Source organism: Pan troglodytes, chromosome 5 (genome assembly GCF_028858775.2).
Source record: "Pan troglodytes isolate AG18354 chromosome 5, NHGRI_mPanTro3-v2.0_pri, whole genome shotgun sequence".
NCBI lineage: Eukaryota > Metazoa > Chordata > Mammalia > Primates > Hominidae > Pan > Pan troglodytes.
In genome coordinates this window covers 160,793,699-160,820,970 of record NC_072403.2, presented here as the reverse complement: position 1 = coordinate 160,820,970, position 27,272 = coordinate 160,793,699, and the positions used below count along the sequence as shown (strand labels likewise).

At 40.6% G+C, this 27,272-nt stretch overlaps 1 protein-coding gene across 1 annotated transcript in view; it reads right to left on the bottom strand.

Annotated features, from left to right (window-relative positions):
- UST (uronyl 2-sulfotransferase) overlaps window positions 1-27,272 on the bottom strand; it is a 332,659-nt gene that overhangs the window by 167,050 nt on the left and 138,337 nt on the right. Inside the window, exon 2 of the mRNA XM_016956447.4 lies at window positions 22,754-22,797. Coding sequence (XP_016811936.1) covers window positions 22,754-22,797 — 44 coding nt within the window. The remainder of the gene's footprint in view (window positions 1-22,753; window positions 22,798-27,272) is intronic.

Here is a 27,272-nt window from a genome sequence, read left to right as displayed (position 1 = left end):
CTTCATATAGATACTTTGAGCACAGCAAAGTAATCACTTAGAAGGCAGGAGCACTGGCTGGCAATTTTCTAAGTGGAAGTGGAGGTGATCTGCCAGCACACGTCCTTGCTGCTAGAACGACACGTTAAACAACGATGCAAGAATAATGTAGATCCTGAGAGCCGCTGCATCCCTGAGGACCTACAGGCTCTACTGCCAAAACAAAAACTAAACAAAAACTGCCCGCACAAAGCACCTTTGGGTGCCTGCAATTGGAATACAAGTAGAGTCTTTTTAGAGTAAGATGGGAAATTTTTATTTTATACATATATGTGGAAGAATATTAAAAAATCAAACATCTACTTTTGGTGCCGTTACCACCATTAAAAGGAAACCATGACCGTATCTGAGCGGTAGGAAGCGCACGGGCATCTCTCTATATGAATGGGACTTTTGCAATTCTGTTGTTCAGACTGCTCAGGACCAAAGGCAAATGAAACTACCTATTACATCCTTTAGCAGCCATCACAATGATTACCATTAAAGATCAGTGCTCTTTTAAAAAAGTTCAATTACTGCCTATTAAATTTGAATTTCTCACAGAGTGAATTGAAGAGGAATTTTACCAAAATATACTTATTCTCAAAGAGAAAATTACAAGATAAATATTATTTCCAATAAAAAGTGAAATGTAGCATAATACAAAACAATGTATGAAAACACATCCTTGTAATCCTTAATTTTGAATGAATGATAGCTTTGAGCTATAATTCAAGCATTCAATGGTCATACAACCATAAAATCAACAGTAAATAATTAGATGATTAAGAGTAAACTGTTGAAACATTTTTTGCTAAGGTTTAAGAAAGAGATTCACATGAACTGATAGACTAATTTAAGTTCTTGGACCTCCAATAAATGGATGATTCAGGTTTATCATCAACAGCTTTTTGTTATGCTGTAAAAATATTTTGTTCTTTTTGAACTAATCCTAATTACAAGATCATTTGTAACTAAAATAAGGGAAAACTGATCTTTCATTGGCACGTTTTGAACTAGATATAGGTAGCTGAAAATATGTTGTCTGCATAACTCAGTAATTCAAATGACTCATGTTCACAGAGTTAAAAAGAGAATTTGATATTAATCATTAAAATATAAAATTATAAATCTAAATTTGTTTAACACACATTCAAAATATAGAAGCCCTGTATTTCAATTAAATGGCAAAGCAAAATAATTAAATGTAATAAGCAAAAGAATAACTTCTGTCATTTGGGATAGCAATGGTTGACTTTCTCATACACTAAAATAAAAATATATACCACCAAACGCCCAAGATTTTGAAATGGAAATGATTCTTTTGGTGACTTCGCTAATGTACTAACTGGCTTTGAGTACACAGTAATCACCAAGTGGTTGTTTAGATTTCTGATTAGATGAAACATTATTATTCTAAAAGGGTATTCCAATATATCATCAATTAAAGATATACTATATATACCTACTCAAAATAATTAGTAATGAGAGCATATTTTTACTAGGAATAAAAACTAGTTAAAACAAACTTTTCTGGCAGATTTAAAATTGATTTGACTCGAGCCAAATGCCAGAAAACATATACAATTACACTTAGCTAAAATGAGACCCTGGTCAGGAGTTTGAGACCAACCTGGCCAACATGGTGAAACCACATCTCTACTAAAAATACAAAAATTAGCTGGGCGTGGTGGCAGGCACCTGTAATCCCAGCTACTCGGGAGGCTGAGGTAGGAGAATTGCTTGAACCTGCGAGACGGAGTTTGCAGTGAGCCAAGATCGTGCCACTGCACTCAAGGCTGGGTGACAGAGCAAGACTCTGTCAAAAAAAAAAAAAAAATATCCCTGGAAACACCCTGACATAAATTACCAATGGACAGCTGTCAAAATAATATCTATAAAAATTAGCAATTCAGATCAGTAAAACACAGTTCATCAATTAGCCACACTGGGGAATTTAAATTAGGTCATGAAATTCGTTAGCACTTTTCCATTCTAGGGCTCTCTACGTATTGCAGAGTTGCAGAATGTTCTCTGCATCGGGGATTTTTACACCCTGAAACTAGTACCTGAGCCAGTGCTAAATAAACCAAAGAAATGACTGAAGGCCATAAGAAAATGGTCACCCTTTTCTTTCTTTGCACTAAGAGGTCCTTGAAATGAGGTGGTTCTCTTTCGTAATGTAATTGTTCCTACAATCATCTGTCACATTCTTGATCTTTATAGAGAAAAAGGCCCATGTCAGCCTATCTCCCTTCTGAATTATGAATGTCAAATTAGTAGGGCTCATTAAAAGTGCATTTTTCCCCTATGTGTGTTGTGGTATCCCTACAACATATGCTTCCTGAGATCTGGAGTAACATTTAGTATAAGTACACCTCTATAAGGCATCCAGAATGATATTTCCTTGTAGGATATAATTCAGTGTGATCTCCAAACTGTGGCCTGCAATATACTAAATTTCTTATCTTAAATGTAGTACTTTTCAATAAACAACTGCTTTTGATTTTACTTGGATAATTATGGCTGAAAAGTATACTTAAAATAGCATCAATTCCCGTGTTGGCCAGACTGAATACAAGTGAAAACACTAATCCTACCAAACAGATTTTTTTTTTCTCTCACATTATTTGTTGTGTGCACATTAAAGAAAATCTGTTATTTTGTCTTACCGTAATAAAATAAATAAAATATATTCATAATTCTTGCTTTAATCCCATCTGTGGTTAACCAGTTTAGAATAACTTGAAATGGCAACATCAGAGGTCAGAACACACACTTTTGAAGGCTTACATAACTCAAACTCTGCTTGTTGCTGTAACTCCTAGAACCCTTCCTCAGTATTTGCACAGGCATTTATGTGTGCACATCAAACCCACTAACTCATACCATGCCAACAACTGACTAGACTTTCATTAATCCAGGATAGACTAGGCCTGTGCTAAGCATTTTAGATGGTTTCTTTCAATTAATTCTCTCAACAACCCTATCAAATAGGATCCTTTGTACATGAGGAAACAGCATAGCAGAAATTCTGAAATCTGTCCCAAATCACACAGTAAGAGGCAGAGTCTTCAAGTGAATGTAGGTTCACTAAGCTTCAGAAGTTAAGCCCCCAACTACTATACTATCACCTTTCATGACAAAAACCACAATCACTTTTGCACCAACCTAATACAATGGCAGTCAAGCTAATAACATCTCTCCTCAGTGACCATCGTGTATCTGAACACATTTTGAAACTTTAGAAACATCAGTTAGATAACCCTCATACCTTGTCCATTAAGTGGACAGATGACAAGCCCAGATCAGTTATTTTTGCCCATTTTTTGCTATATTCACACACGATGAAGTTAATTTGTAGCAAACAATCATATTCTAAATCAAAGAACCTGAAGTCCTCATAAACTACAGTCTGCACACTTCTCATTATTAATGCCCTGACATACCACTTCACTGGTATATTCTTTTTGGCCAAGGGGAGGAAGACATCTGGTTTTGAAGAGGAAGAAAGAAACGGGAGAAGCATGAAGATCAAAGCCAGGCAGGTAAGTGACTCTGGGCAAGAAGCATCCACCTCTCCAAATCACCTGTGATGCTTCACGTCCTACAGCACCGCGCTAGAGGCACTGCATCATGGAATCATGCTGGATGGGGCTTACGTAACTGACAAGTTCATTCTGGATACCTCTGACTGCCAGATGAAAGGATTCCTCTAGGCACATATAATTAGTACATATCCATTAAGCCAAAAAAGATGTATAAAATATGTTCCATGCCCTTGAGGAATGACAATATAGCTGGGGAGATAACAATATATGCATACTGGTAACAGTATGATGTATAATGATGTGTGCCAGCTATTGTTACAGAAGAATATTATAAGGTCAGAAGTGACATTCTAAGTGCTTTGCAGTTTTGCACACTAAGATCTCTAACAGGAGCCCAAGGCTGCCTTCCTCTTAGAGGAGGTGAAGTCTTAAGATCATATATTCCTCAAGGACAGAATTAGGCTCTGGTAGTAGGAAATGATACTCTCAAAGGATGGCACAAAGGTGTTTCAGGCTGTTTTCCACTTGGCTCCTTCCCTGGGTCTCCTTCTGTTGTTGGCTGGCTTCACATTGCTCATTTTTCTCTCATGTCCCACACAGCTAGTACAGAAAGTAAATGACTCCCAATTTCCCCTTAATGGGGGCTGGGGAGGGGATGGGAGCCAATGGGGAGTCTAGGTCTCACCCCAGGGAAAGGCAGGGGGGGAAGGTCCAGCTGGTTTTGCTCTACCCTAGGTTTTAGGGGGATACATTGACAATTCTGTTTCCATGGGGTGGAGGAAGGGGAGCTGAAGGTCAAGATGAGGGTGTGAGCCTAGAAGAGAACTGCCAGGGTCTCCACCCAGTCTGTCTTTCACTAGGCTTTAGGCTTCAGGGGCAGAGGAGCCCTGCACATAATCAAACCAGTTTGCCAGAGCAAGAGGCCACATGGGGGTTCATTCGCAGGGTGTCAGGGACCTGGGAAGAGAGAAGTAATGACTCAGAGGTTTGGAAAACAGGCCACTCCATCTGTACCCATCAGTGCGAAGCCAGCACCTTATGGCTCCCAAAGCACGTCTAGAAATGTTAACTAGATTTCCTTTTCACAAAAATGTGAATGTGAAGAATACTGGGAAATCATTACTTCCTATTTTATAAGTGAGAAAAACAAAACTCAGAGAGAGAGTACTTGGCTTTGCCAGGATGAGGACTAGGAGGAGTAGGAGCCGGGACTTGGACCAGGATCTTCAAACTCCTGCTGCTGATGCCTTCCCAATATTGAGCTTCTGCCTAGGGCGGCTGCAGGAGGTGGAGGCTTCAAGGAAAGCCTTACAAGATGGGGAATCTGAGCAGGAGCACCCAGTGAATGCTTTGGAGACAAGAACCAAAAATTACTAAATTGGCTGGGTGCAGTGGCTCACACCTGTTATCTTAGCACTTTGGGAGACTGAGGACTTCACTTGAGGTCAGGGGTTCGAGACCAGCCTGACCAACATGATGAAACTCAGTCTCTACTAAAAACACAAAAATTAGCTGGGTGTGGTGGTGGGTGCCTGTAATCCCAACTACCCAGGAGGCTGAGGCAGGAGAATCGCTTGAACCTGGTAGGTGGAGGCTGCAGTGAGCCAAGATTGTGTCACTGCACTCCAGCCTGGGTGACAGAGTGAGACTCTGTCTCAAAAAAGAAAAGCATTACTAAATTGTAAATAAGAGTCAATAACCACTAAATAATATTCATATTGGAAATAATTTTTGCTAATTTTCTTATTTTATTATATATATAAAATAAGAATGATCTTACTAGATTCAAGAACATCAACTCTAAAGTATTAGGCTGTCCCTCTAAACAACATTGCACTTTTCCTAATCTACTGTGGATTCATCATCCATGAATATATATCAACTTTTATAGGAACTGATTTATAGTTTTGGCCTGTACTGTCATTTGGGCAAATGAAGTCCAGCTGTTTACTATCCCCCACAAGAAACAAAATGTCCTTCAATTTGTCTTTGATATATCGTATTTAAGATTTGAGGCACTTTGAGTCTATTTAATTTCAGACCACAGTTGTGTTCAAGGCCTTGGTGAAGAGTTTTGTGTTCACCTCAAACACACTGCTTCTGATTTTATAGGCTTTGATGATTTTCCAGAGTCAATGTCCCTTCTGACAAGAATCATAATTAATTTAGTCTTTGCTTCTACCTCCCAAGATCATTTTGGTTATTAGTTTCTGAATGTTCTCCAGCCAGTTATGCCTCTCTTGGTCTTTGTTGACTAAAACTGCATAGAAACTCTCTGACATAGATAAATCATGGCTTGCACAAGACACTGTTATATTCTGTGCTCCAGGGTGTCCAGTACTTTGACAGCCTCTTTGGGCTGCAGTATTGTCCTGGGAGGAAGCCCCTACATTACAGGTGACAGAGACTCTGAGCTTAGTAGATAGTCCTGTGGTTCAGTAGTACCAGAAAAAATATTAGAGTCACCTGCATATTAGAGTCACCTGCAAACTCAGATTTTTCTGAGCATTTCCTCTTCCAGGTCACCAGTAAAAATGTTACAACGAATCAAATACTGAGAAATAGTGCCTGTCTGCACGTCTCAAACTGTCTGTCCCCATTAGTTTTTACACCTATTAGTTTATAAAATAAAGTTGAATTAAACGAATTCAGCACATGTTCCTGAGTGCAAGATCACAACCCACAAAGGAAACATATTTTCTTGAATAACTGTATGCTTTCAGAAAATTTAAAAATAATATTTTGTTAACATGATAAAGAATATGTATCTTAAACTAAAAATTACAATTATACTCAATGACAGAACATTTTTAATATTATTAAAACTTGAAGCAAAAGAAAGATACTGTCTATAACCATCATTCATTCATTTGACATGTACTTATTGTCAACTAAATAGGTACATGTCCTAAATGTGGGGGACATGATAATTAATACACAGTCTCCCACCATGGACTTTACATTACATAATATTATTCTGGATAATGTTATAAAACTTAAAACAGAATTGGATAAAGAGATAAAATGCATGCTTTTGTCAATTATGTGATTCTCTATCAAAAAAAGGAAAAATAAAATAATTGAAAAATTATTGAAATAAAAAGTTCAGTAACATGACATTATATCAGTAATTTTTCAATATTACAACCATAAATTTAAAACATAGTGGAAAAATATTCCATCCAGAATAGCAACCAAAAAATAATAAAAATACCTATAATAACCTTTAGTGTGAAATGTAAAGACCCCGTATAGAACCAAAGAATGTTATAATAAGGAACATTCAGAGAACAACAACAAGCTCTTGTAAATTAAACATATGAGAACAGCAAGGAAGAAATGCAACAGAAGGAGCGGAAGACAGTTTCAAAACTCTTCTAGACAGTAGAGCAAAAAAGACAAAGAAAAGAAAAAATGAGAGGAACAAGGCCAAGAAACACAGACAACTACTCCTGGAGGTCCAAAATCCAAGTAAGAGTAGGTTCAGAATGACAAAAAATGAAAATGTAGAGGAAGAAACAGGCAAGGTGGCTCACAGCTACAATCCCAGCACTTTGGGAAGCTGAGGCAGGAGGATGACTGAAGGCCAGGAGTTCAAGACCAACCTGGGCAACAACGTGAGACTCAAAATTCATTAAAAAATGTAAAAATTAAAACCAGGCGAGATGCAATAGCTCATGCCTGTAATCCTAGCATTTTGGGAGGCTGAGGCGGGAGGATCGCTTAAGCCCAGGAGCTCAAGACCTGGCTGGGCAACATAGCTAGACCTTGGGTCTATTAAAATTAAAAAAAAAAAAAAAATTAGCCAGGCATGGTTGCACATGCCTGTAGTCCCAGCTCTTCAGGAGGCTGAGGTGGGAAGATCACTTGAGCCCAGGATTTCAAGGTTGCAGTGAGCTGTGATCACACCACTGTACTCCAGCCTGGGTTACAGAGTGAAATCCCATCTTTCTGGAAAATAAAACATCAAGCAAAGTTTCCAGAACAGGGTATCTGTTTCTAGACTGCAAAGTCCACCAAGTATCTGGAATGGTACATGAAACTTATACACACCAGACACAGAATTATACAATTTTAGAACACGAAGAATAAGAAGCTTCCACAGAGACAGATTAGATGTTCATATAAAAAATCAGGAATTCGTTTTCTCAACAGAAATACTGGAAGCTAGAATAAAATTGGCAAAACCTTCATACTCAGAGGGGACATGATTTTGTGGCAGAGATAGTCAATGCTCAGAGTATTCATATGCTCTATCTTGCAGCCCTCTGTCAGTTAAGTGGGGCCTTGCGACAAGTTCTGGCTAATGGACTGCTCACAGAAGTGACACAAGTCAGCCAGGCGCAGTGGCTCACGCCTGTAATCCCAACACTTTGGGAGGCTGAGGCGGGTGGACCACTTGAGGTCAGGAGTTCGAGACCAGCCTGGCCAACATGGCAAAACCCCCATCTCTACTAAAAATACAAAAATTAGCTGGGCATGGTGGCGGGCGCCTGCAATCCCAGCTACTCAGGAGGCTGAGGCAGGAGAATCATTTGAACCCGGGAGGCAGAGGTTGCAGTGAGCTAAGATCACACCATTGCACTCCAGTCAGGGTGACAAGAGCAAAACTCTGTCTCAAAAAAAAAAAAAAGTGACACGGGTCACTTCTGGGCTGAAGGGCTGAAAAGTCTCCCTACGTGCCCCTCTAGTTCCTCTCTGCTCTGTGCCACATTGGAGGTCCTGTGTTGAGACGGTAATGCCACAAGATGGAAACAGCCTGGATCCCTGAGCTATATAAGCTATTTCTTATACAAGCAAGAAATAAACTCGAATGTGCAAAGCCACTAAGATTTTGGAGTTTATTATAATTGCATCACCCTAACCTATCTTGATTAATATGGATTTCCAATCTGGAATTCTATATCACGTCAAACTATCAATTAAGGATAAAATACAGATATTTTCAGAAATGCACTATTTCAGATGACTTCTGTCCCATGCGCCTGTTCTTGAGAAGCTACTGGAGGCTGAGGAAAGAAGGCAGAATGATGGTCCCCCAAAGATGCCCATGTCCTCATCTCCAAATTCTGTGAATATGTTACCCTACATGGCAAAAAGGACTTTGCAGATGTGATAAGTTAAGAATCCTGAGCTGAGGAGAGGAGCCTGGATTACCCAGGTGAGTCCAATGTAATCACAAGGGTCCTGATAAATTAAGGAAGGAGAGAGGAGAAGGAGAGTCTGAGATCTGAGGATGCAACAATGCTGGCCTTGAAGATAAAGGAGACATAAGTCAAGAAATGCTGGTGGCCTCTAGAAGCTGGAAAAGTCAAGGAAATGGATTTGCCCCAGAGCTTCCAGAAGGAACGCATCTCTGCTGACTCTTCAATTTGAGCCCAGTGAGACCCATTTCAGACTTCTGACCTCCAGAACTGTAAGACAATAAATGTGTGTTGCTTTAAGCTACTAAGCTTGCTGTAAATGTTACAGCAGCAAAAAGGAACAAATACAACATGGTAATGCAGGAAATAGGAGTGAATACATGTAGTAGTTCATTTTCATGCTGCTGATAAAGACATATCCCAGACTGGGCAATTTACAAAGGGAAGAGGTTTAATGGACTCACAGTTCCACAAGGCTGGGAGGCCTCACAATCATGGCAGAAGGTGAAAGGAACATCTCACATGGTGGCAGACAAGAGAAGAGAGTTTGTGCAGGGAAACGCCCCTTGATAAAACCATCAGATCTCGTGAGACTTACTATCATGAGACTACCAAAGGAAAGACCTACCCTCATGATTCAATTGCCTCCCACTGGGGCCCTCCCCCAACACGTGGGGATTATTGGAGCTACAATTCAAGATGAGATCTAGGTGGGGACACAGCCAAACCATATTGATACAGAAGAGAGTGAAAGGAGATCCCAAGACACACCTGAGCATGAGGTTAAGCGAGCAACCCGTTCTGATGGGAGCAGGCAAGAAGACCCCAGGATAGACTTTATCAACTCCACACTGACACAACACCTAATGTGTGTGAAGGCTCCAGGGAGATTTACACAACTGAAGAAGAGTTCAAGGATAAATTGGGGATCATAGAAAAGTATGTAAATAAATTTACAAAACAAGAGAATTATTTGTTATAAAGGAAATGAAAAGATAAGCAGGAAAGGAGACATAATCATAATGGCTCAGCTGTCACTCCTGTCTACCTAGTTGCAACAATAAAATCACTGGGCATTGATTTAGCCCCAATAACATACACCTAGGCAAGAAGGACAGATGGCACAGAAGGGTGATGGGGGTGGGAGGTGGGTCAGCTGCAGTGAAAGAGCTAAATCCTTCTCTTGCACAGACAATGCCTAAAGCTGAGTGAAATCCGGAAGCAGCAACATAACAGGTTAACCAGGGATATGAAGTTAATACTAAAGAACCAGATAAAAGAGCAGAAAGTGACGTGCAGGGCACCATCGGGGACCACTGTTTTCCAACGAGCACTTTGGTTGTGTAAACTCTATGTGTTACGTGCATGCACGACTTTGATTAAACATACAAGGACTGATGAAATATTTGCAACAAATGTGACAGGAGCCTTGAATATTATTAATATACTATAAAGACTAGATGGGTGAAAATGGTTCATTTTAGTTGCCCTTGCGTGGTGGCATTGTGGGTAATTATTTTTTCCTGCTAGTCTATAATTTTCTGTACTTTCCAAATTAAAACACAATAGAAGCATGCATAATTTTTAAAACAAAGAAATGATCATAAAATCTAATAAAAAGAAAAGAATTAGGTAGGCTGGGTGCGGTGGCTCACGCCTGTAATCCCAGCACTGTGGGAGGCCGAGGCTGCCAGATCACGAGGTCAGCAGATCGAGACCATTCTGGCTAACATGGTGAAACCCCGTCTCTACTAAAAATACAAAAAATTAGCTGGGCGTAGTGGCAGGTGCCTGTAGTCCCAGCTACTTGGGAGGCTGAGGCAGGAGAATGGTGTGAACCCGGGAGGCGGAGCTTGCAGTGAGCCGAGATCCTGCCACTGCACTCCAGCCTGGGCGACAGAGCGAGACTCCGTCTCAAAAAAAAAAAAAAAAAAAAAAGGATTAGGTAGCTATATGCTATATTGGGAGCTGCTAAGATGATTAAGTTACTACAACTTTCAGAGCCCTGAGGCAACTGCCACTCTGCCAAGGAATGGTGGCATGGGTTTTCTTAATTTGCTAAAGCAGTTTCTTGATTAAATATGCTTTCCAACAACAATGTGCCATTTTAAAATTTCATGCTTCATTTAAAGCCCTTCATTTTTGTTATAGACAGCCCAGCCCCAACAACCAGTTAAGCTCATGATTTTGTAACTGAGGCTGGTCTGGATAAGGCTTGGTGAACATCTTATCAATGATAACTGGCCCCTGGGGATTGGGGTGGGGAAGATACTAAAAGAACAATTACATAAACTACATATTTTTAAACCTGTGGCTTCACAGAATTTTTTAATTAAAAAAATGAAAGATGTGCTTAATAGCACTAAACATTCGTGGAGGAAGAAATGAATTCATTATGTTCTTCTTGGGCAAGAGTAGACACATTACATGCTCATAAAATTGATAAATTTAGGGCTGTGTCTGAACTTGGACATGGATCTCCACTGAAAGTTGAAATCTCAGAAAGCAGCCAGCTGGGCCAAACACTTCCACATAAATAGTTTAAGAAATGTGATGAGTGCGAAGTAAGAGTGAAGTGGGAATACAGGCGACTTCGGGATTAAAAAACAATAACCCTATTATGTAAGGTTGATTTGTTTTCCTTTTGCAGATTCTTTTACCTTATAAGCTATTAATTACCCATCTCCAACAGAATACCAAAGCATAAAGTTCTTTATAGCATACAGTGGTCTCAGAAGCTCTTATAATTATTTAGAAAGAAAATGTTCACATCATTAATTTTCCTATCACTTGCAATGATAAAAAAAATGAGAGGGTGGAAGGGACTCTTTCAAGGTCATGTTCATCAGAGTGAAACTGATTCCTAACTCCCAGCCTCATTCTGTCTTGCTAGGTCTCTCTTTCTCTAAACCTGATATATTTATCATGAATCATTAAACACAAATCTATTACCCAGTGCAATTGATTCTTCCATAAAATGAAAAGCAGCTTCACTTTTATACTTTCGTAGGATTTTTTTTTTTTTAAAGGACTTTCGGTAAAGTCAGGTTTGAAACAGAGAACAATATATTCTTAAGAAAAACAAAATGGCAGGGGATTGTGAAAGGCCTTGCTTAGTGTCCTGAATTAGCCCAAAGGCATCAAAGCAGGGATACCTACAAGACCTCAATGTTCTTATAAGGTAAGAGATTCGTATCTGGTCTGTCAACTGGCATGTAATTGCTTTTAAAAATCCAAAGAAGCCAGTTGCAGTGGCTCATGCCTATAATCCCAACACTTTGGGAGGCCGAGGCAGAAGGATCACTTGAAGCCAGGGGTTCAAGGCCAGCCTGGGCAACAGAGTGAGACCCCATCTCTACCAAAAAAAAAAAGTTAGCTGGGCATAGTGGCACACACCTGTAATCCTAGCTACTTGGGAGGCTAGGGAAAGGAAGATAGCTTGAGCCCAGGAGGTCAAGGCTACAGTGAGCTATGATTGTGCCACTGTACTCCAGCCTGTGTGACAGGGCAAGACTGTGTCTCTAAAAAAATAAATAAATAAATAAAAAGATAAGGCTGGGCCTGGTGGCTCACGCCTGTAATCCCAGCACTTTGGGAGGCCCAGACGGGCAGGTCAGGTCTCAAACTCCTTGAGGTCAGGAGTTTGAGACCAGCCTGGCCAACATGGTGAAACCCCATCTCTACTGAAAATATAAAAATTAGCTGGGCATGATAGTGCACACCTGTAATCCCAGCTACTCGGGAGGCTGAGGCACAAGAATCACCTGAACCCAGGAGGTGGAGGTTGCAGTGAGCCGAGATCATACCACTATACTCCAGCCTGGATGACAGTGTGAGACTCAGTCTCAAAAAATTTTTTAAAAAATTTAAAAAATAAAATAAAAGTGTAACTCCAACGAAAATAGGGTGTGGGGTGGGGTGGGGGACTGGGAACTAGGCTGGCTCTAAGTTATAGCAAACTGAGTTACCAGAATCTACATCAAGGAAACAGCTATAGAACCAAGGACCCATTGCTGGGTGCTACCATGTGTCAGGCATCATGCTAAGTGCATTCCAGTGATCTCATTTCAGCCTCACAATCCTAAGAGGTGGGCATTACTATCCTCTTTTAGAAATAGAAAATTGAAGCTCAAAGAGATGAAGTACTCATTTAGAGTACCTAGGGTAACTAGTGACATAGCTAGGATTTGAACTGAGATCTGATTCTAAAACCGATGCTTCTCAGCCTCCTCCCAGGCACCAAGAATGAACAGAAAGTTCAGAAGGAAGCATGCAGCAAATTAACACCGTCACATGTTTTCAGCCTAAGGGGTGGGTGAGTGCATTGGACATACTGGATATATATTTTACTAGTCTCATTCATTTTTTTTTGTGTTTGGAATAGTTCATAATTAAAAATAATTGAAAAGTTAAAAATAAAGAGGTTTCATCATTTCAGCCTTAGACAAAAATAAGAAAGTATTATAAACTTCTTGAGAATGCCAGTTATTTGTTTTTCAAAGAAAATCAGACAATGTGGGTTTTTACCACATCAGATGTTCTTTACAGAACAATGAATAGGAGCGTGGAACCAGGGGCACCCTCTTACCAGCAGCAATGGCTTCAGGAGCTGTGGCCACATGCAAGCATGCTAGGCAGGGCGGCCCCACACACAACACAATTTTGTGCCAGAGATTTATTTGCTTCTTGCAGGTCCTCACAGAGAAGAGGAAAACCAGGTGGATAGGCTTTGAGGTTTTGGGAGACAGAAACAAGAAATTCGTTTTTCTCTGAAATCTACTCTTGCAAGTAAAAGTGATGCTAACCAAAGGAGACTGTGTATACACACAAAATCCAGCAATCCTGCCCTCTGGGAAATGGGGACTTTTGGATCCAGAAATCTTCTCCAAGGTCACCAATGCTTAACCAAGCCAACTGAAGGTCATTGTACTCCCAATACCTTCTATAAGTAATTTACCTACTATCATTATAATATATTTGGGTTTTCATCTTTAAGCTCAAAGCAAGGAATGGACATCATGGTTTCTTTACTATAGAACATGGAACCTCTTTCTGTCAATGTGTCTCCAAATCTAAAGAAGTTATTAAAAGGGGAAAAAAATGTAATCTTTCTTAGGAACTTGTGGTAGTTTTGTGTATTAGTCCATTTTCACACTGCTGATAAAGACATACCCAAGACTGGGCAATTTACAAAAGAAAGAGGTTTGATGGACTCACAGTTCCACATGGCTAAGGAGGCCTCACAATCATGGCTGAAGGTGAAAGGCACATCTCACATGGCAGCAGACAAGAGAAGAGAGTGAGAATCAATGAAAGCGGTTTCCCCTCATAAAACCATCAGATCTTGTGAGATGTATTCACTACCACAAGAACAGTATGGAGGAAACCACCCCCACGATTATCTCCCACTGGGTCCCTCCCACAACACTTGGGAATTATGGGAGCTACAATTCAAGATGAGATTTGGGTGGGGACACAGCCAAACTGTATCATATTGTTAGCCTAACGGTTAGTTAGGCTGAGAAGTTTCCTGTAGAAATAGGGGCACATTGTTAGAAAGACAGCAGACTTCCTTACTGTTTTTCTTTGTTGCTCTCATGTCCCTCTGTTGTGTGGCAACAGGATCTCCGTCTTCGGTAACTTTGTCTTAAATGAATTGTCACTGAGATCCTTTTCAGAGAAAAATATGATGTAATATAATATGTTTTTTGTGTAGAAGATAACACAATTTGAACAGCAGGAATGAATTTTAAATAGAAGAAATTGGAGAGAATGTTGGGGCTGATAACACAGCTAAAAACATGAGAATGATGAGGAAAAGTGAAGAAAGAAGGTTGGGGGAAAAACCTGAGTGGTATGGAAGGTTGGAAAAAAAACTTAAAAATGCACTGAAATGCCAGGCGCAGCGGCTCATGCCTGTAATCCCAGCAGTTTGGGAGGCCGAGGTGGGTGGATCACAAGGTCAAGAGATCGGGACCATCCTGGCCAACATGGTGAAACCCCGTCTCTACTAAAAATACAAAAATTAGCCGGGCATGATGGCGCACACCTGTAGTCCCAGCTACTCGGGAGGCTGAGGCAGGAGAATTGCCTGAATCCAGGAGGCAGAGGTTGCAGTGAGCCAAGATTGCGCCACTACACTCCAGCCTGGCAATAGAGCGAGACTCCATCTCAAAAAAAAAAAAGCACTGAAATTATCCTGATAAGCTTCTAAAAATGGTTTCAATGTTTCTTAAATCAAACCAAATAATGCCTAAAAGGCATAATACTTAATTGTATCCTGGTAACTGAAGATATTAAACTCAGTCCATTTGCATTGCTACCTGGGGCTGCTGTAACAAAGTACCACAAACTTGGTGGCTTAAAACAACAGAAATTTATCGTCACAGTTCAGGAGGTCAGAAATCTGAAATCAAGGTGTCTATAGGGCTGGCTCCTGCCTAGGGGTTTGGAGGGGGAAGCTGCTCCATGCTTCTCTCCTGGTTGGTGGCTGCCAGCCATCCTTGGTGTACCTTGGTCTGTGGCAGCATAACAGCATAATCCCAATCTGCCTCCATTGTCCCTACGGCATTCTCCCATGGGTCTCTATCTCTGTGTCCAAATTTCCCTCTTCTTATACAGACATCAATCATTGTCTTTAGGGTCCACTCTACTCCAGTATGACCGCATCTTCATCTGCAAAGAGCCTAATTACAAACAGGATCCCACTCACAGATTCTGGGGTTAGGATTCAATGTATCTTTTGGGAAAACATAATTCAATCCATGACACCATTCAAAACTGGATTTGTGACTGATCATTCCTTTCCTACTACACAATTACGTAGACATGGACTCCACTGCCTATCATCTTTTCTCTCTTTCCTGTTAAAGCCAAGCTCCTCAAAGCAGTTCATATCTCAATTTCCCACCTACCACTCTTAAAACTCCAGCAGTGAGGCCCATCCCTTCTCATCCTTTCCATCCTAGACTTTTTTTTGAAGAGACAGAGTCTCACTCTGTCACCCAGGCTGCAGTGTGGTGGTGCAATCATAGCTCACTGTAACCTCCAACTCTCTGGGCTCAAGCGATCCTCCCACCTCAGCCTCCAAAAGTGCTGGGATTAGAGGCATAAGCCACCATGCCCGTCCCCATCCCAGGTTATCTGACCTAGTTAGTTCCTCCTATTCAAACTTCAGGACTCGCACCTGGAAAAAAGGTCCAGTTGAGCTTCCTGCATTCTCCTTGTGTTGAGTGTGCATCCTCATCATAGCATCCAGCAGCCCACTTAGCATACTTACTGTATGAATCTGTTTGCCAGCCTGTCCTTTGACTGGACTAAACTCCTGGAGGGCATAGACTGTGCATTCTGTGGCCTGACAGCCTCAGCACCCAGCACAGAGCTCAAGACAAATTTGATGCATAGTAAACACTTGGATGAATGCATGTCACTTAGACTTAAGAATCTATCAGTCACAGAACCATGTGCTCTCTGTCTTTGATTCCATCAAACCTCATGACACAACCAGATTATAAGCTGTTAGATTACAGAGATCATCTTCAATTCTTTAAATGTCTTCCTAATCCCTTAGACTAAGTAGGCATTAAACAATCAATACTAAAGGGAAATTAGCTTCTGGGGGTGTAGGTAGGAAGGACTCAACTTTATTGAGCAATGGTTCACTGCCAGACACTGCAAAGCACTATACAAATATTATCTCAGTTCATATTACTACTTCTCATTCATTTGGAGATTGCTGGACCAGCATAATAATTGTAAGCCTTCTTCTAATGAACCCATTTTACAACGGAATTTTGAATACTAATACTTTATATGCAAAAATAATATTTTATATATAAAAATGCTTTTGTATATAAGTGTAGATATCAGTAATATATCTTAACCCTCAATATACTATTAACATCCACTGGACCCACTTTTAGTTTTTTAGGTTTTATAAATTTCAAGCAATTCTAGCTATTTGTATGGATTAATATTTTATAACTTTATTCTTTCTTAGAGATATTCCAAAGAAAAAGAGAAAATACTTTTTTTTAAAAAAAGAAAGAGAATAAAACTCATTCTACCTTGCAACTACCATATGGGTCCAGCAGACCGTTTAAGAAAATCTAAGATCCATTATGGCATCTTTGTAATTTTATTATTCCTATATCTTGAAACATTTTGCTATTTTATCATCTCAGGAACAACTACCCACCAGTTATATATCAATTATTCCCAAATAAGGTTTAAGAAGACTAAAGTAATAGAAAAACATAAGAACAATAGAATAGATTAGAACACTGCCATTCAGTAGAATGTTCCTTGATGATGAAAATGTTCTATTTTTCTTGTGCAAGACAGTAACCACTAGCTGCATATAGCTACAGAGAATTTGAAATGTGGCTAGTGCAATGTAGAAACTGAATTTTTATTTTTTTAAATTTTAATTAATTTAGATTTAAATAGCTACCTGAGGCTAATAGCTACCATATTAAACAGTGTGAGCCTAGGGGAATGATTCATTAGTGAAATAAATTGTCACTATTGCATCATCCTCCATCTTTCTTATTGTGTTACCCAAAGTATTACATCATCTTTTTGGAGGATATAAAAGGAGACTAGAGACATCATCTTTGTAGTTTGTTTTAATTTCATTGACTAGAGTGGAGAATTTCAAATTTTTCATTCTTGCCTATAATGACAAAAAGAAGATAACTGACAGAAAGAGAGATTTCACAAACAACAGAAACATCAGAGATGAATGCAAGCCATCACACGACGAAAACATCAGAGATGAATGCAAGCCATCACACGACGAAAACATCAGAGATGAATGCAAGCCATCACACGACGGCACTGAAGACTCTAATGATGATGATGAAATTGATCATGGAAACGAAACGTCAGACTACGACTCTTCAGATGATGACATGATAGATTAATTCCCTTAAACTCTCTAAATATATTGAATGAACAATATATTTCTAAGGACAAAAAGAAAACATGCTATTCTTATACAGTCAGTCGTTCAAGAGGAAGGATTCCCTCAAATAATATTTTGTGAAAAGAATCCGGACCATCCTGTTTTGCTAAATGCATGTGGGATGGTATTCTTTCACCTTTTCAAGTTTGTATACCAAAATTTACTTTATATACAGTTTGAAAACGTTCAGGTGCTGAAGGTAGCTAAGTATACAAAGGTTACTGGAAGAAAATGGATAAAGTAGATGTGAAAAAGTTCACTGCATTGATTTTAAAAAATTAAGTGTCCTTTGAACCCAAATGGTAAATGGTGATGACTATTTTTTTCTGGTATACTGAAGGTTAAAATTTGTGTATTATACTAATCAATGTACCAGATTGCTTATTTAAAAGCACAAAAATTTAGAAATAAGGTAGAAAATTATTGTATTTCTACTTAAATTAGTAATTTTGAAATGGTTAAAAACATGAGCACTGGAGCTATACACACAGCCCTGGGCTGGAATCCCAAGTCCAATGCTTACTTAGTGTGTGACCTTTGGCAAGTTAGCCTGTCCCTCTAAAATCCAGCTCCCTTATCTGTAAAGTAAGGATTTAAAAATTACTTCCTCTCTTATATCATTTATAGAGATTAAATTTTGCATGCAAAGTGCTTAGCATAGTGTGTGGCACACAGGAAAAAACAGATATGGATAGCGATTTTATTATCTTTGAGGCGGTTAGAACAGCTCTCCTTATCTATGGGGTTTGGGATGTCAATGTATATGAAATGATATCCACATCTTGTTTGTTACCAACAGAACTTATCATTGCTGCTGCCCGCTGCTTGCACCACGTACCCACGTCCCAGGTGAAGTGAAGCCAAGGAGGGGAAATGTCAGCTTCTCGGGTCTGTGGACACTGCACATGATGCTGCAGAGGCCACGGCACTGAAGCCTTTAAACCCAACTTTAATCTTCTCTCATACCAGAAAATTTCTTTTTCTGATTTTTAGATTGAGCAGGTGTTACTTTAATGAACTCAAATTATGCATAAAAGTATAAGGAACTGGGTAGAAACTTCCCAAAATCTCACCACTTGGAGAAAACACTATTACCCTTTCCAGGCTTGTCTCTGTAGGCATACATACAAACATATGCATGCAATTTCACAAAAAGAGCTATCATGCTTTTGTTTTGTACTTAAAATAATCTTTCTGTTTCATTTGCTAGAAATCTCCATGGTGATTCTTAGTCAGTGCTCTAACCTTAAACCACTGTATTCTGTGTACACACAAAGCAGTGGTAAAATGTGGCAACCGAAAGAAAATATTAACATCGACCTGTAAATAGCGGCTTAGTTCAAAAACCGAGGTGAGCTGTGAGGTTCAAGTGGATTTTAAAAACAAGTGAAAATCAGAGGCCTTTGTTTTTTCTTATGAAAATATTGGAGAGAATGAGGACGGGGGCCCAGTATGTGTTGTGTGGCACACCCCATTCCCTAAATGGCTATTACTTGTGGAATGTGAAACTTGTGAAATTGAACGTTTAATAAAATGAGAACTCGCCTGTAATGTCAGTATATTTTCAGGGTTTAAAAATCTTATTTTATCTAGATCTCAACTCTTTCAGTCTTGGCATCAAAAAGTTATTTTTGAGCGCTAAACAAATATGAAAAAGATGGGTCTGGACTGAGTCTTGCTTTTCCCTGCCAGGGTAAGGGTTCATTCCAGAGGCCAGGCATGTGTGAGTCCTCATCGTCTGCATGTCACCCTGTCCCTGGATAAGCCAGTGGTCTACAGACCTAAACCACTGAGGCCCCACCCCAGGGGACACTTAAGGGACCTTTATGCGGAAGTCTGACCTCATCACTTCTGAGATTCATTTCCACCCTGCCAGAAGCAATAAGAACGGATGAGAAGATGTTCACATACCAGTAATATTTTTACCCGTTTTTATATTCTTCTTCTTATGGCTACTGCTTAGAAAATCAAAAGTGTTTTGCTACTCCAATCCCAGATAATGAAAATACAGTTATAGTGAAAGATTCTGTATTAGGTAAACTTCTGCTGATTTAAAGAGATTATGCTCCCAATTTTCAAACTTAGTAAAGAGTTTATAAAACTGGATTTACTCTAAAGCGGTCTGAATAATCTGCTATAACCTGATCATTTTTGCATATTACAAGGAGCTTTAGTTAGGGGTTGGGAGAGATATGGGGGAGTTGAAGACCAGACTGTAGGGGCAGGGGGAAGAGGCACAGCTAGGGAAGACCCTATGGGAGAAGGGGAAGTGAAGCCAGCCAACACCGAATCTAGGCACTGACAGTCCCAGCAAAGAGGCAGGCAGGACAGACAACCCAGCCACAGCAAGACCAGCAGGAAGACCAAAGTGTTGACTCAGGCTGGCCACCAAGGAAAAAGGTCAAAAAGGCAAGTTCATAAAAAAAGGGTCTGGGTCTTCAGACCAGGTAAAATCCTGTTTATCAAGCCAGGAACAACAAGCCATTGAGGAAAACAGCTGATGGGTCCCATTGACAGAGCCACCTAATCCAACTCAATAATATCATGACAGGGCAGGGGGCTATGGAGTGCTTCACCTTGCCCCTCCCTACTTGGGAGAAAAAGGAAGTCACTGGTGAGGACACCTACCAGGACCTTCGGCACCATTCTTCTTTTCCTCCTCTATTGTCCCTCCTAGGCAGGTAACTGACCCCTCTAAAAATGTTTTCTCTACAAGAAAACTTACAATGATGAGTCATCATTACATTAATAAATAAACTTTAGATAATAGCCACATCACTCTCTCTAGGCTATTAACAGTAAAAACACCACAGAAAATGTCTAAGGAAATGGTTCTCTTTATATTCATGGCCTTTAGAACAGTGGCTCTCCAATGTGAACTCCAGACTGACAGCATCAGCATCATGTGGGAGCTTGTGAGAAATGCACATGCTCAGCTCCCACCCCAGACCCACTGAATCAGACACTCTGGGGCCTGGGCCCAGCAATCTGTGTTTTAATAAGCCTCCAGGTACTTTCGATGCAAGCTAAAGTTTGAGAATACTGGCTCAGTGAAAGAACCTGGGATGGAAGCCAGAAGACCTAATTCAGATTCCAGCTCTGGATTCCATGGTCTAATTCAGTGAAATTTAATGAATAGTCATGATGTGCCTCTGTGCATTGAGGCTAATACAAGAATGTGAGGATACTGAGACGAGTTAGACACGGTCCTTATCCCCAGAGAGAACATAATTCTCTATATTCCTTTGCTCCTCTAGAATAGAGGCTATTTTTGTTGTTGTTGTTCTTGTTTTGTTTCATATTTGTATTTCTACCACCTGCAGCTTCACAGGCATTCAATAAACAGGTGGTGGATCAAGTGGTAGAACCATTCCACGACTGTGATAAATACTGCTGTACCACTCATCAATAATTTTAATGTTACTGCAGTACAGTTAACAGCAGCCACCCTTGATTTAATGTTTATCGCATGTCAGTGTCAAGTGTTCATCGTACATCAGCTCATTCAATCATTTTAGGCATCCTGTGCTGTAAGCAGTATTTTTAGTCCCACCCTGCACATGAGAAACTGAGGCTCAAAATATTAAGTAATTCATCCACTGTCGCACAGCTAGAAAGTGGCAGCGTCAGTGTTGAATCCAGAAATATCTTCTTCCAAAGTTCATGCTCATGAATGTGGGGGTGGTCTAAACATACTTTGGGGCTGATTTGTTTGGATCTGTGTCCCCACCCAAATCTCATGTCTAATTGTCATCCCCAGTGTCGGAGCGGCCTGGTGGGAGGTGACTGGATCATGAGGGTGGATTTTCAGGGTTTAGCACCATCCCCCTTGGTGCTGTCATGGCGACAGTGAGTTCCTGTGAGATCTGGTTGTTTACAAGTGTGTGGTACCTCCCCCCATCCCTCTTGTTCCTGCTCTGGCCATGTAACATGCGCCTGCTTCCTCTCTGCCTTCCACCATGATTGAAAGTTTCCTGAAGCCTCCCCAGAAGCTGAGTAGATGCCTGTATCATGCTTCCTATACAGCCTGTGGAATTTTTTAAATTACCCAGCCTCGGGTATTTCTTTATAGCAATGCAGGAATGGACTAATACAGGAGTATATTTCCCCAAAGCCTCTAAGGTTGGGGGTTCATTATCTTCTCACCGTGTATTTACAACTGCATTTTGTAGGCATCACCTTAAGTGGTCAAAGACTAAGAAAATAACCAAGTACAGGGAGAGCTAGAGTGCTTGTATCTACACTTTAGGATTTCACAGGCCAGAAAGAACATTCTTGAAGTGACAGATAGAGGGTTGCCAACTTCTTATTTTGCCAAGCACAACCCCTTCCCAAGTACTGATCAACAATCCCCATCATTTCCTAGAAGGAAAAAAAATGATGTCAAAAAAGTACAAGGGACATACGGTTAGAATAAAGGGTAATTGATTGCATTGCATGTATTTTCTTATATACAATGATCAATTTGTTCTAGTTTGCTCACTTTTCAGTAGATTAGCATTCGGTTTTCATTAAGCTCAAGAAAGTAAACAGTGTTAGGGAAACTATACTAAAGGATTATTCTGCCCCTTAAGTCAGACAAAACTGCTTACAGGAAAAACAAAAGTGGACTCCCAGGCCAGGCCAGGGCAGCCTTGAGGTGGTATTGGCAGGGCCTCAAGTGGAGTATCCCAACCCAGTTAGGCTGGAGAGAACAGGACAGATGTGAGTCTAGCCCCAAAGCCCGAAGATGGGGAGGCCGGGTGTGGCTATCACACTGTGGGCCAGCATCGATGCCAAGGCAAATGAAAATGAGGTGCACACAGGAGAAACTGCCAGAGGTCTGAAGTCAGTCTCAGGCTCCAATGCCTGGGCAGCAACAGCCACTGATTCAACAATGGCTCCTTCTCCCTGTCATCTGGGCTATCATCATGCTTTTCTGCTTCCTCCTTGTTAGAAGTTAAACATCAATTTCACATATGTCATCTACTGTTTCTTGTGAATGATTCACGTCCAGGAGAGATCTGTTCTGCTTGTTGGAGGCTGTAAGTAAGATAAAAGAAAAAGGGGACTTATATCACAAGCAAAGATCTTACCTTACTAGGAGGTGGTCCATGGTCATCCAAGTAAGTGGAATTTCCTAGAAAATAAAGGAAAAAGTTGATGAATCCGTTTTTTAAGCCCCAAATGAATTTAGTGCAAAGTTATTGAAGATAAGCATTCCAGTTATACAGTATTTCTACTCAGACAACAGTACCAAAGAAAAATGGGGAATTAATCACTGGTTTGACTGGATTTTGCTGATATTACCATGTTTGATTAATAGTTTCAGCTGTTACAAACATTCTACATGCATGGTTATGTATGCACACAAACATACATAACACACGCAGTAACACGCACCATTATTCTCACCCATTATCTGCTGAGTTTAGCTTAGACCATTGGTACTCAAATGTTACTGTACTTCAGAATTACCCGCAGGGCTTGTTGAAACAAGACTGCCCAGCCCCAGTCTGAGAACCTGCATTTCTAACCAGTTCCCAAGAGATACTGATGCTGCCGGTCCTGAACCCCATACTCTCTTTCTCCAATTTGTCTTAAAATTGTCTGTTTCTCTTCTCTCCTCAGGCTAGCTTGCTTCCAGAGCTTGATTTGTCTTCACTAATAGCCATTTACTGGCATGTGTGTATTCAGAGTGCACGGCTATTGTTTCCTGATGAATAAAAGACTCAGAGGGATTTGGAAGGGAATTAAAGTTTACTGACTTCCTTTCAGTAGCAGCTACTCTGCTAAGTGCTTTACAGGTATTTATCTATTTAATGCAAATACCAGAGATGGATTAGAAGTGTCCCCTTTTAACAGAGGAGAGAACAGAGGCCTGGAGAAACTCAGTAACCTGTGCACAGTCACACAGCTGGTAAACTGCAGAGAGGAGAGAAGACTGGTTTTTCCAGAGCATGTTCAGGCATCTACCCATCTGAAAAGCCTACCTAGAGTCCTTCCTGCCATCTCAGGCTTCTGTGTGAGGCAGGCACTGTAAACATTACCATCTGGAGACGTCTGATCACCTGGGGAGCCAAAGATGCAATCAGTATAATCGAAGGCGCCTATCCAAGAGGGGTAACTCTTGTGAGTCTAGGGAAAATCATCTCACCAGAAAAGTAAAAATGACCAAACAAGCTAATGGAATGAAATGTAGAAAATCATGGAACGGAACCGCAAGAATACCTCTAGAGAACAGTAGATGATTGGGGAATAAGGTCAGTGTCTTAGTCTGAGTGGATGAAAGGTGCTTTTGACAGCAGAGAGCAGAAATGACTTAAGAAACTGGACTAAGAAGGGGGAAGCAGGGCTTAAGCCAGGGACATTTGAACTGGGGAAATGTATCCAAACATAATAAATAAGCGGGTTCTGGCTTATAGGTTTTTCCATACTGAGTCATCATCCTTCCCCTTTTCTTTGTCATCTTCTGATTTATAGCCCACTTGGTGTTCACAATGGCCATTTGTATATAGTAAAGGAACATCGGGGTCCAGTTTTAGTGTATAAGACACTTAAACACAAACACCCAGCATGCCCATGATTGGGCTATTTTAGGACCCTTTTAAATGTGAACATGATGAACAATTTGTTAGACCTTAATTAATGTACTTCTGACCTAATTAATGCACCACTGGGAGCGTGCATGAATAGGATGTAAGATCTATGTTGGATTTAGTAAAGAGGTTATATGTGTCAAAGAATTCAGAAAAATAGCTGCCTGTGCCTAGAGAACTATTTAGAAATATTCTAGCACCGTGCAGCTGGTGCGGCTGCCTGGAGCTCCCATCTGCTCAGCATGGGAATATGCCTTCCCCAGGGGAAGCGTGAGAAATCCCAGCACACACCAGCATGTTCTCCAGGAATCAATCTCAAGGACTGAAGACAGCCTCAACAACTAAATATTTCTAAAATACTAAATTCTCCATAAGAACTGAAATTCCTAAAAACTCCTAAAAAAGAACGATTTAAATGCCTGATTCCTACCTCAAACTCCAGGCTCGGGTACCTACTAACTCCTTGGCACCTCGGCTTGGATGTCTAAAGGCATCTCACACTTCCCCTGTCCAAAACAGAACCCTATTTGCTCCAATTCCATCCTGCAAATTTCTGCCTCCACTGTCTTCCTTATTGGGTTATACAGTATATCCCTTCCTCTAAACGTGTTCCATTTTTCAGGCCAAAGCCCAAGAGTTGTTCTTGATCCATCTTTTTCCCCTATGCTATAGGTACCAACCCAAAGACAAGTCCTATTGGCTTGGCTTTCAAAATATAACTCAAATCTGACCACTTCTCACCAGTCCCTCTGGGCCATATGAGAGATGCCTTGTGTCTCTATCACTAATTTCCTCTCCTACTCATATAGCAACCAGAGAGATCGTTCAACCTTATCTACTAGATCATGGTAGCCCTCTGCTTAAACTCAATTTCTCTACACACAAAAGAGTCAGCTCCTCGCCATGGTCTGTAAGGCCCTGCATCACCCAGGCCCCACCGCCCCCTCCATGCACCACTAGCCACCACAGCCTTCTCTGTGGTTCAGAGCACTCCAGCCTCTTGTCAATGCGGGGCCTTTTGAACTGGCTCTATCCTCTTCCAGAAAAGCTCTTCCCCACCCTCTTAATTCAGTCTCTATTCAAATGGAACTTCTTTATAGATGCCCACTCTGAATACCCTGTCTAAAATAGCACACTCATTTACTTGTTTACCGTCTTTCTCTTTCAGCTAGTGTACAAGCTTTATGAGAACAGGGATTTGTGTGACCTGTTCATTGCTTCAGTTCCTAGAACAGAGCCTAGAAAATAGCAGGTACTCAGTATTCACTTAATGAACGAAATACCACATTAACTAACTCTTTATACCAAAATCTTAGCAATGGCTTGTAAGAAGGAACTATTACTAGTACATTAGCCCAGTTTGCTCCTTAGCCAAAGGGTCTGCAATTTTTTTTTTTTTTTTTGAGACGGTGTCTCACTTTGTTGCCCAGGCTGGAGTGCAGTGGTGCAATCTTGGCTCACTGCAACCTCCGTCTCCCGGGTTCAAGCGATTCTCCTGCCTCAGCCTCCCGAGCAGCTGGGATTACAGGCATGCACCACCACACCTGGTTAATTTTTTGTATTTTTAGTAGAGACAGGGTTTCTCCATGTTGGCCAGGCTGGTCTTGAACTCCTGACCTCAAGTGATCTGCCCGCTTCGGGCTCCCAAAGTGCTGGGATTACAGGCGTGAGCCACTGCGCCTGGCCCAGTGTTTTTAATAAGTGAACAGAAGCACTAATCATGGAGTTTGGGGGAAAAGACCTATTTTAGATGACACACATTGTGCAGAAGTCCATCTCATAATTTATCCCCTTATAACTCAATGCCATGACTTAGCTATCTGTATGATACTGGGTCATTTTCTTAATTTCTCTGTATCTATCTCTTTTTGTGTAAATGAAGAGAATGATGGTATCCAGGTCATAGACATGGTCTGGGATTAAGTGGAATAATGCATACAGAGCACCCAAGTCAGGATCAAGCACCAAGAGAGCCCTTGATAAAAGTTAAATATTGTGACTGTTGTTACTGTCATTGTCTATTCAACCTCAGTGGAAACAGAAAGTCCAGTCTGTTAAGCTTCTACATGGATGTGTAGAATACTCAACGTTTCCATAAGAACTGAAGTTCCTAAAAACTCCTAAAAAGAATGATTTAAATGCCCGATTGCTTCCTCAAACTCCAAGCTCGGGTACCTACTAACTCCTTAGCACCTCAGCTTGGATGTCTAACGGCATCTCACACTTCCTTCTAGACAATCCTTCTCACTACCTTCCACCTGGTATTGGTCTAAGTCCTATGGCATACCTTTGACTCAACAGTTAAAACCTTTGTTAGTTCTAAAAGTGAGAAATACTGAAAATAAGAGAACAGTGTATCACAGCAAAATGGTCAGTTCTATCTCTTTTCTATTCAATGACTTTTTGTTTTAAGGACACTGGCTTTGCAGCTGTCTTAACAGTTATGTCTACACTAAATGCTTTCCCTGGTAGAGTTAAGCATTGCCTCAAAATTGAGATGCGCGGATACGCATGACAAAAGTTCCTAAGCATGGTAAGAAGAGATGTGGGCAAGGTGGGCTGCACTAGTTCTCTACCTCCTCATTAGGCATTCTCGCATCTACATATTCAATCAGTATTTACAGAGCACCTCCTATTCTGTAGAAGGATCTAGAAACCAAATAAGAAATGAAAATCCTATTTTTTGCCACTGGATTGTATAACAACCTTTATTGAGTGTTTACTACTTGGCAGGCACTTTGTAAAGATCATTTTATCTAATCCTCACAAGCGCCCCTCAAAGCAATATTAGTCAAGCATTTTGCCCACATCTCCAGTAAACAAACAGTGGAATTCAAACCCATACAGGCTGACTACTGTTGACACCTCCTGCTCCATAAAATGCAAAAATATTCTAATATAATTCGTCATTTTCTTATCTTTCCCCTTCCTTCTTTCTTTCTTTTCCCTCCTTCTACCTTCCTCCTCCCCCATTCCTTCACTGTAGAAGACTTTCATAATCAGATGTCACATCACA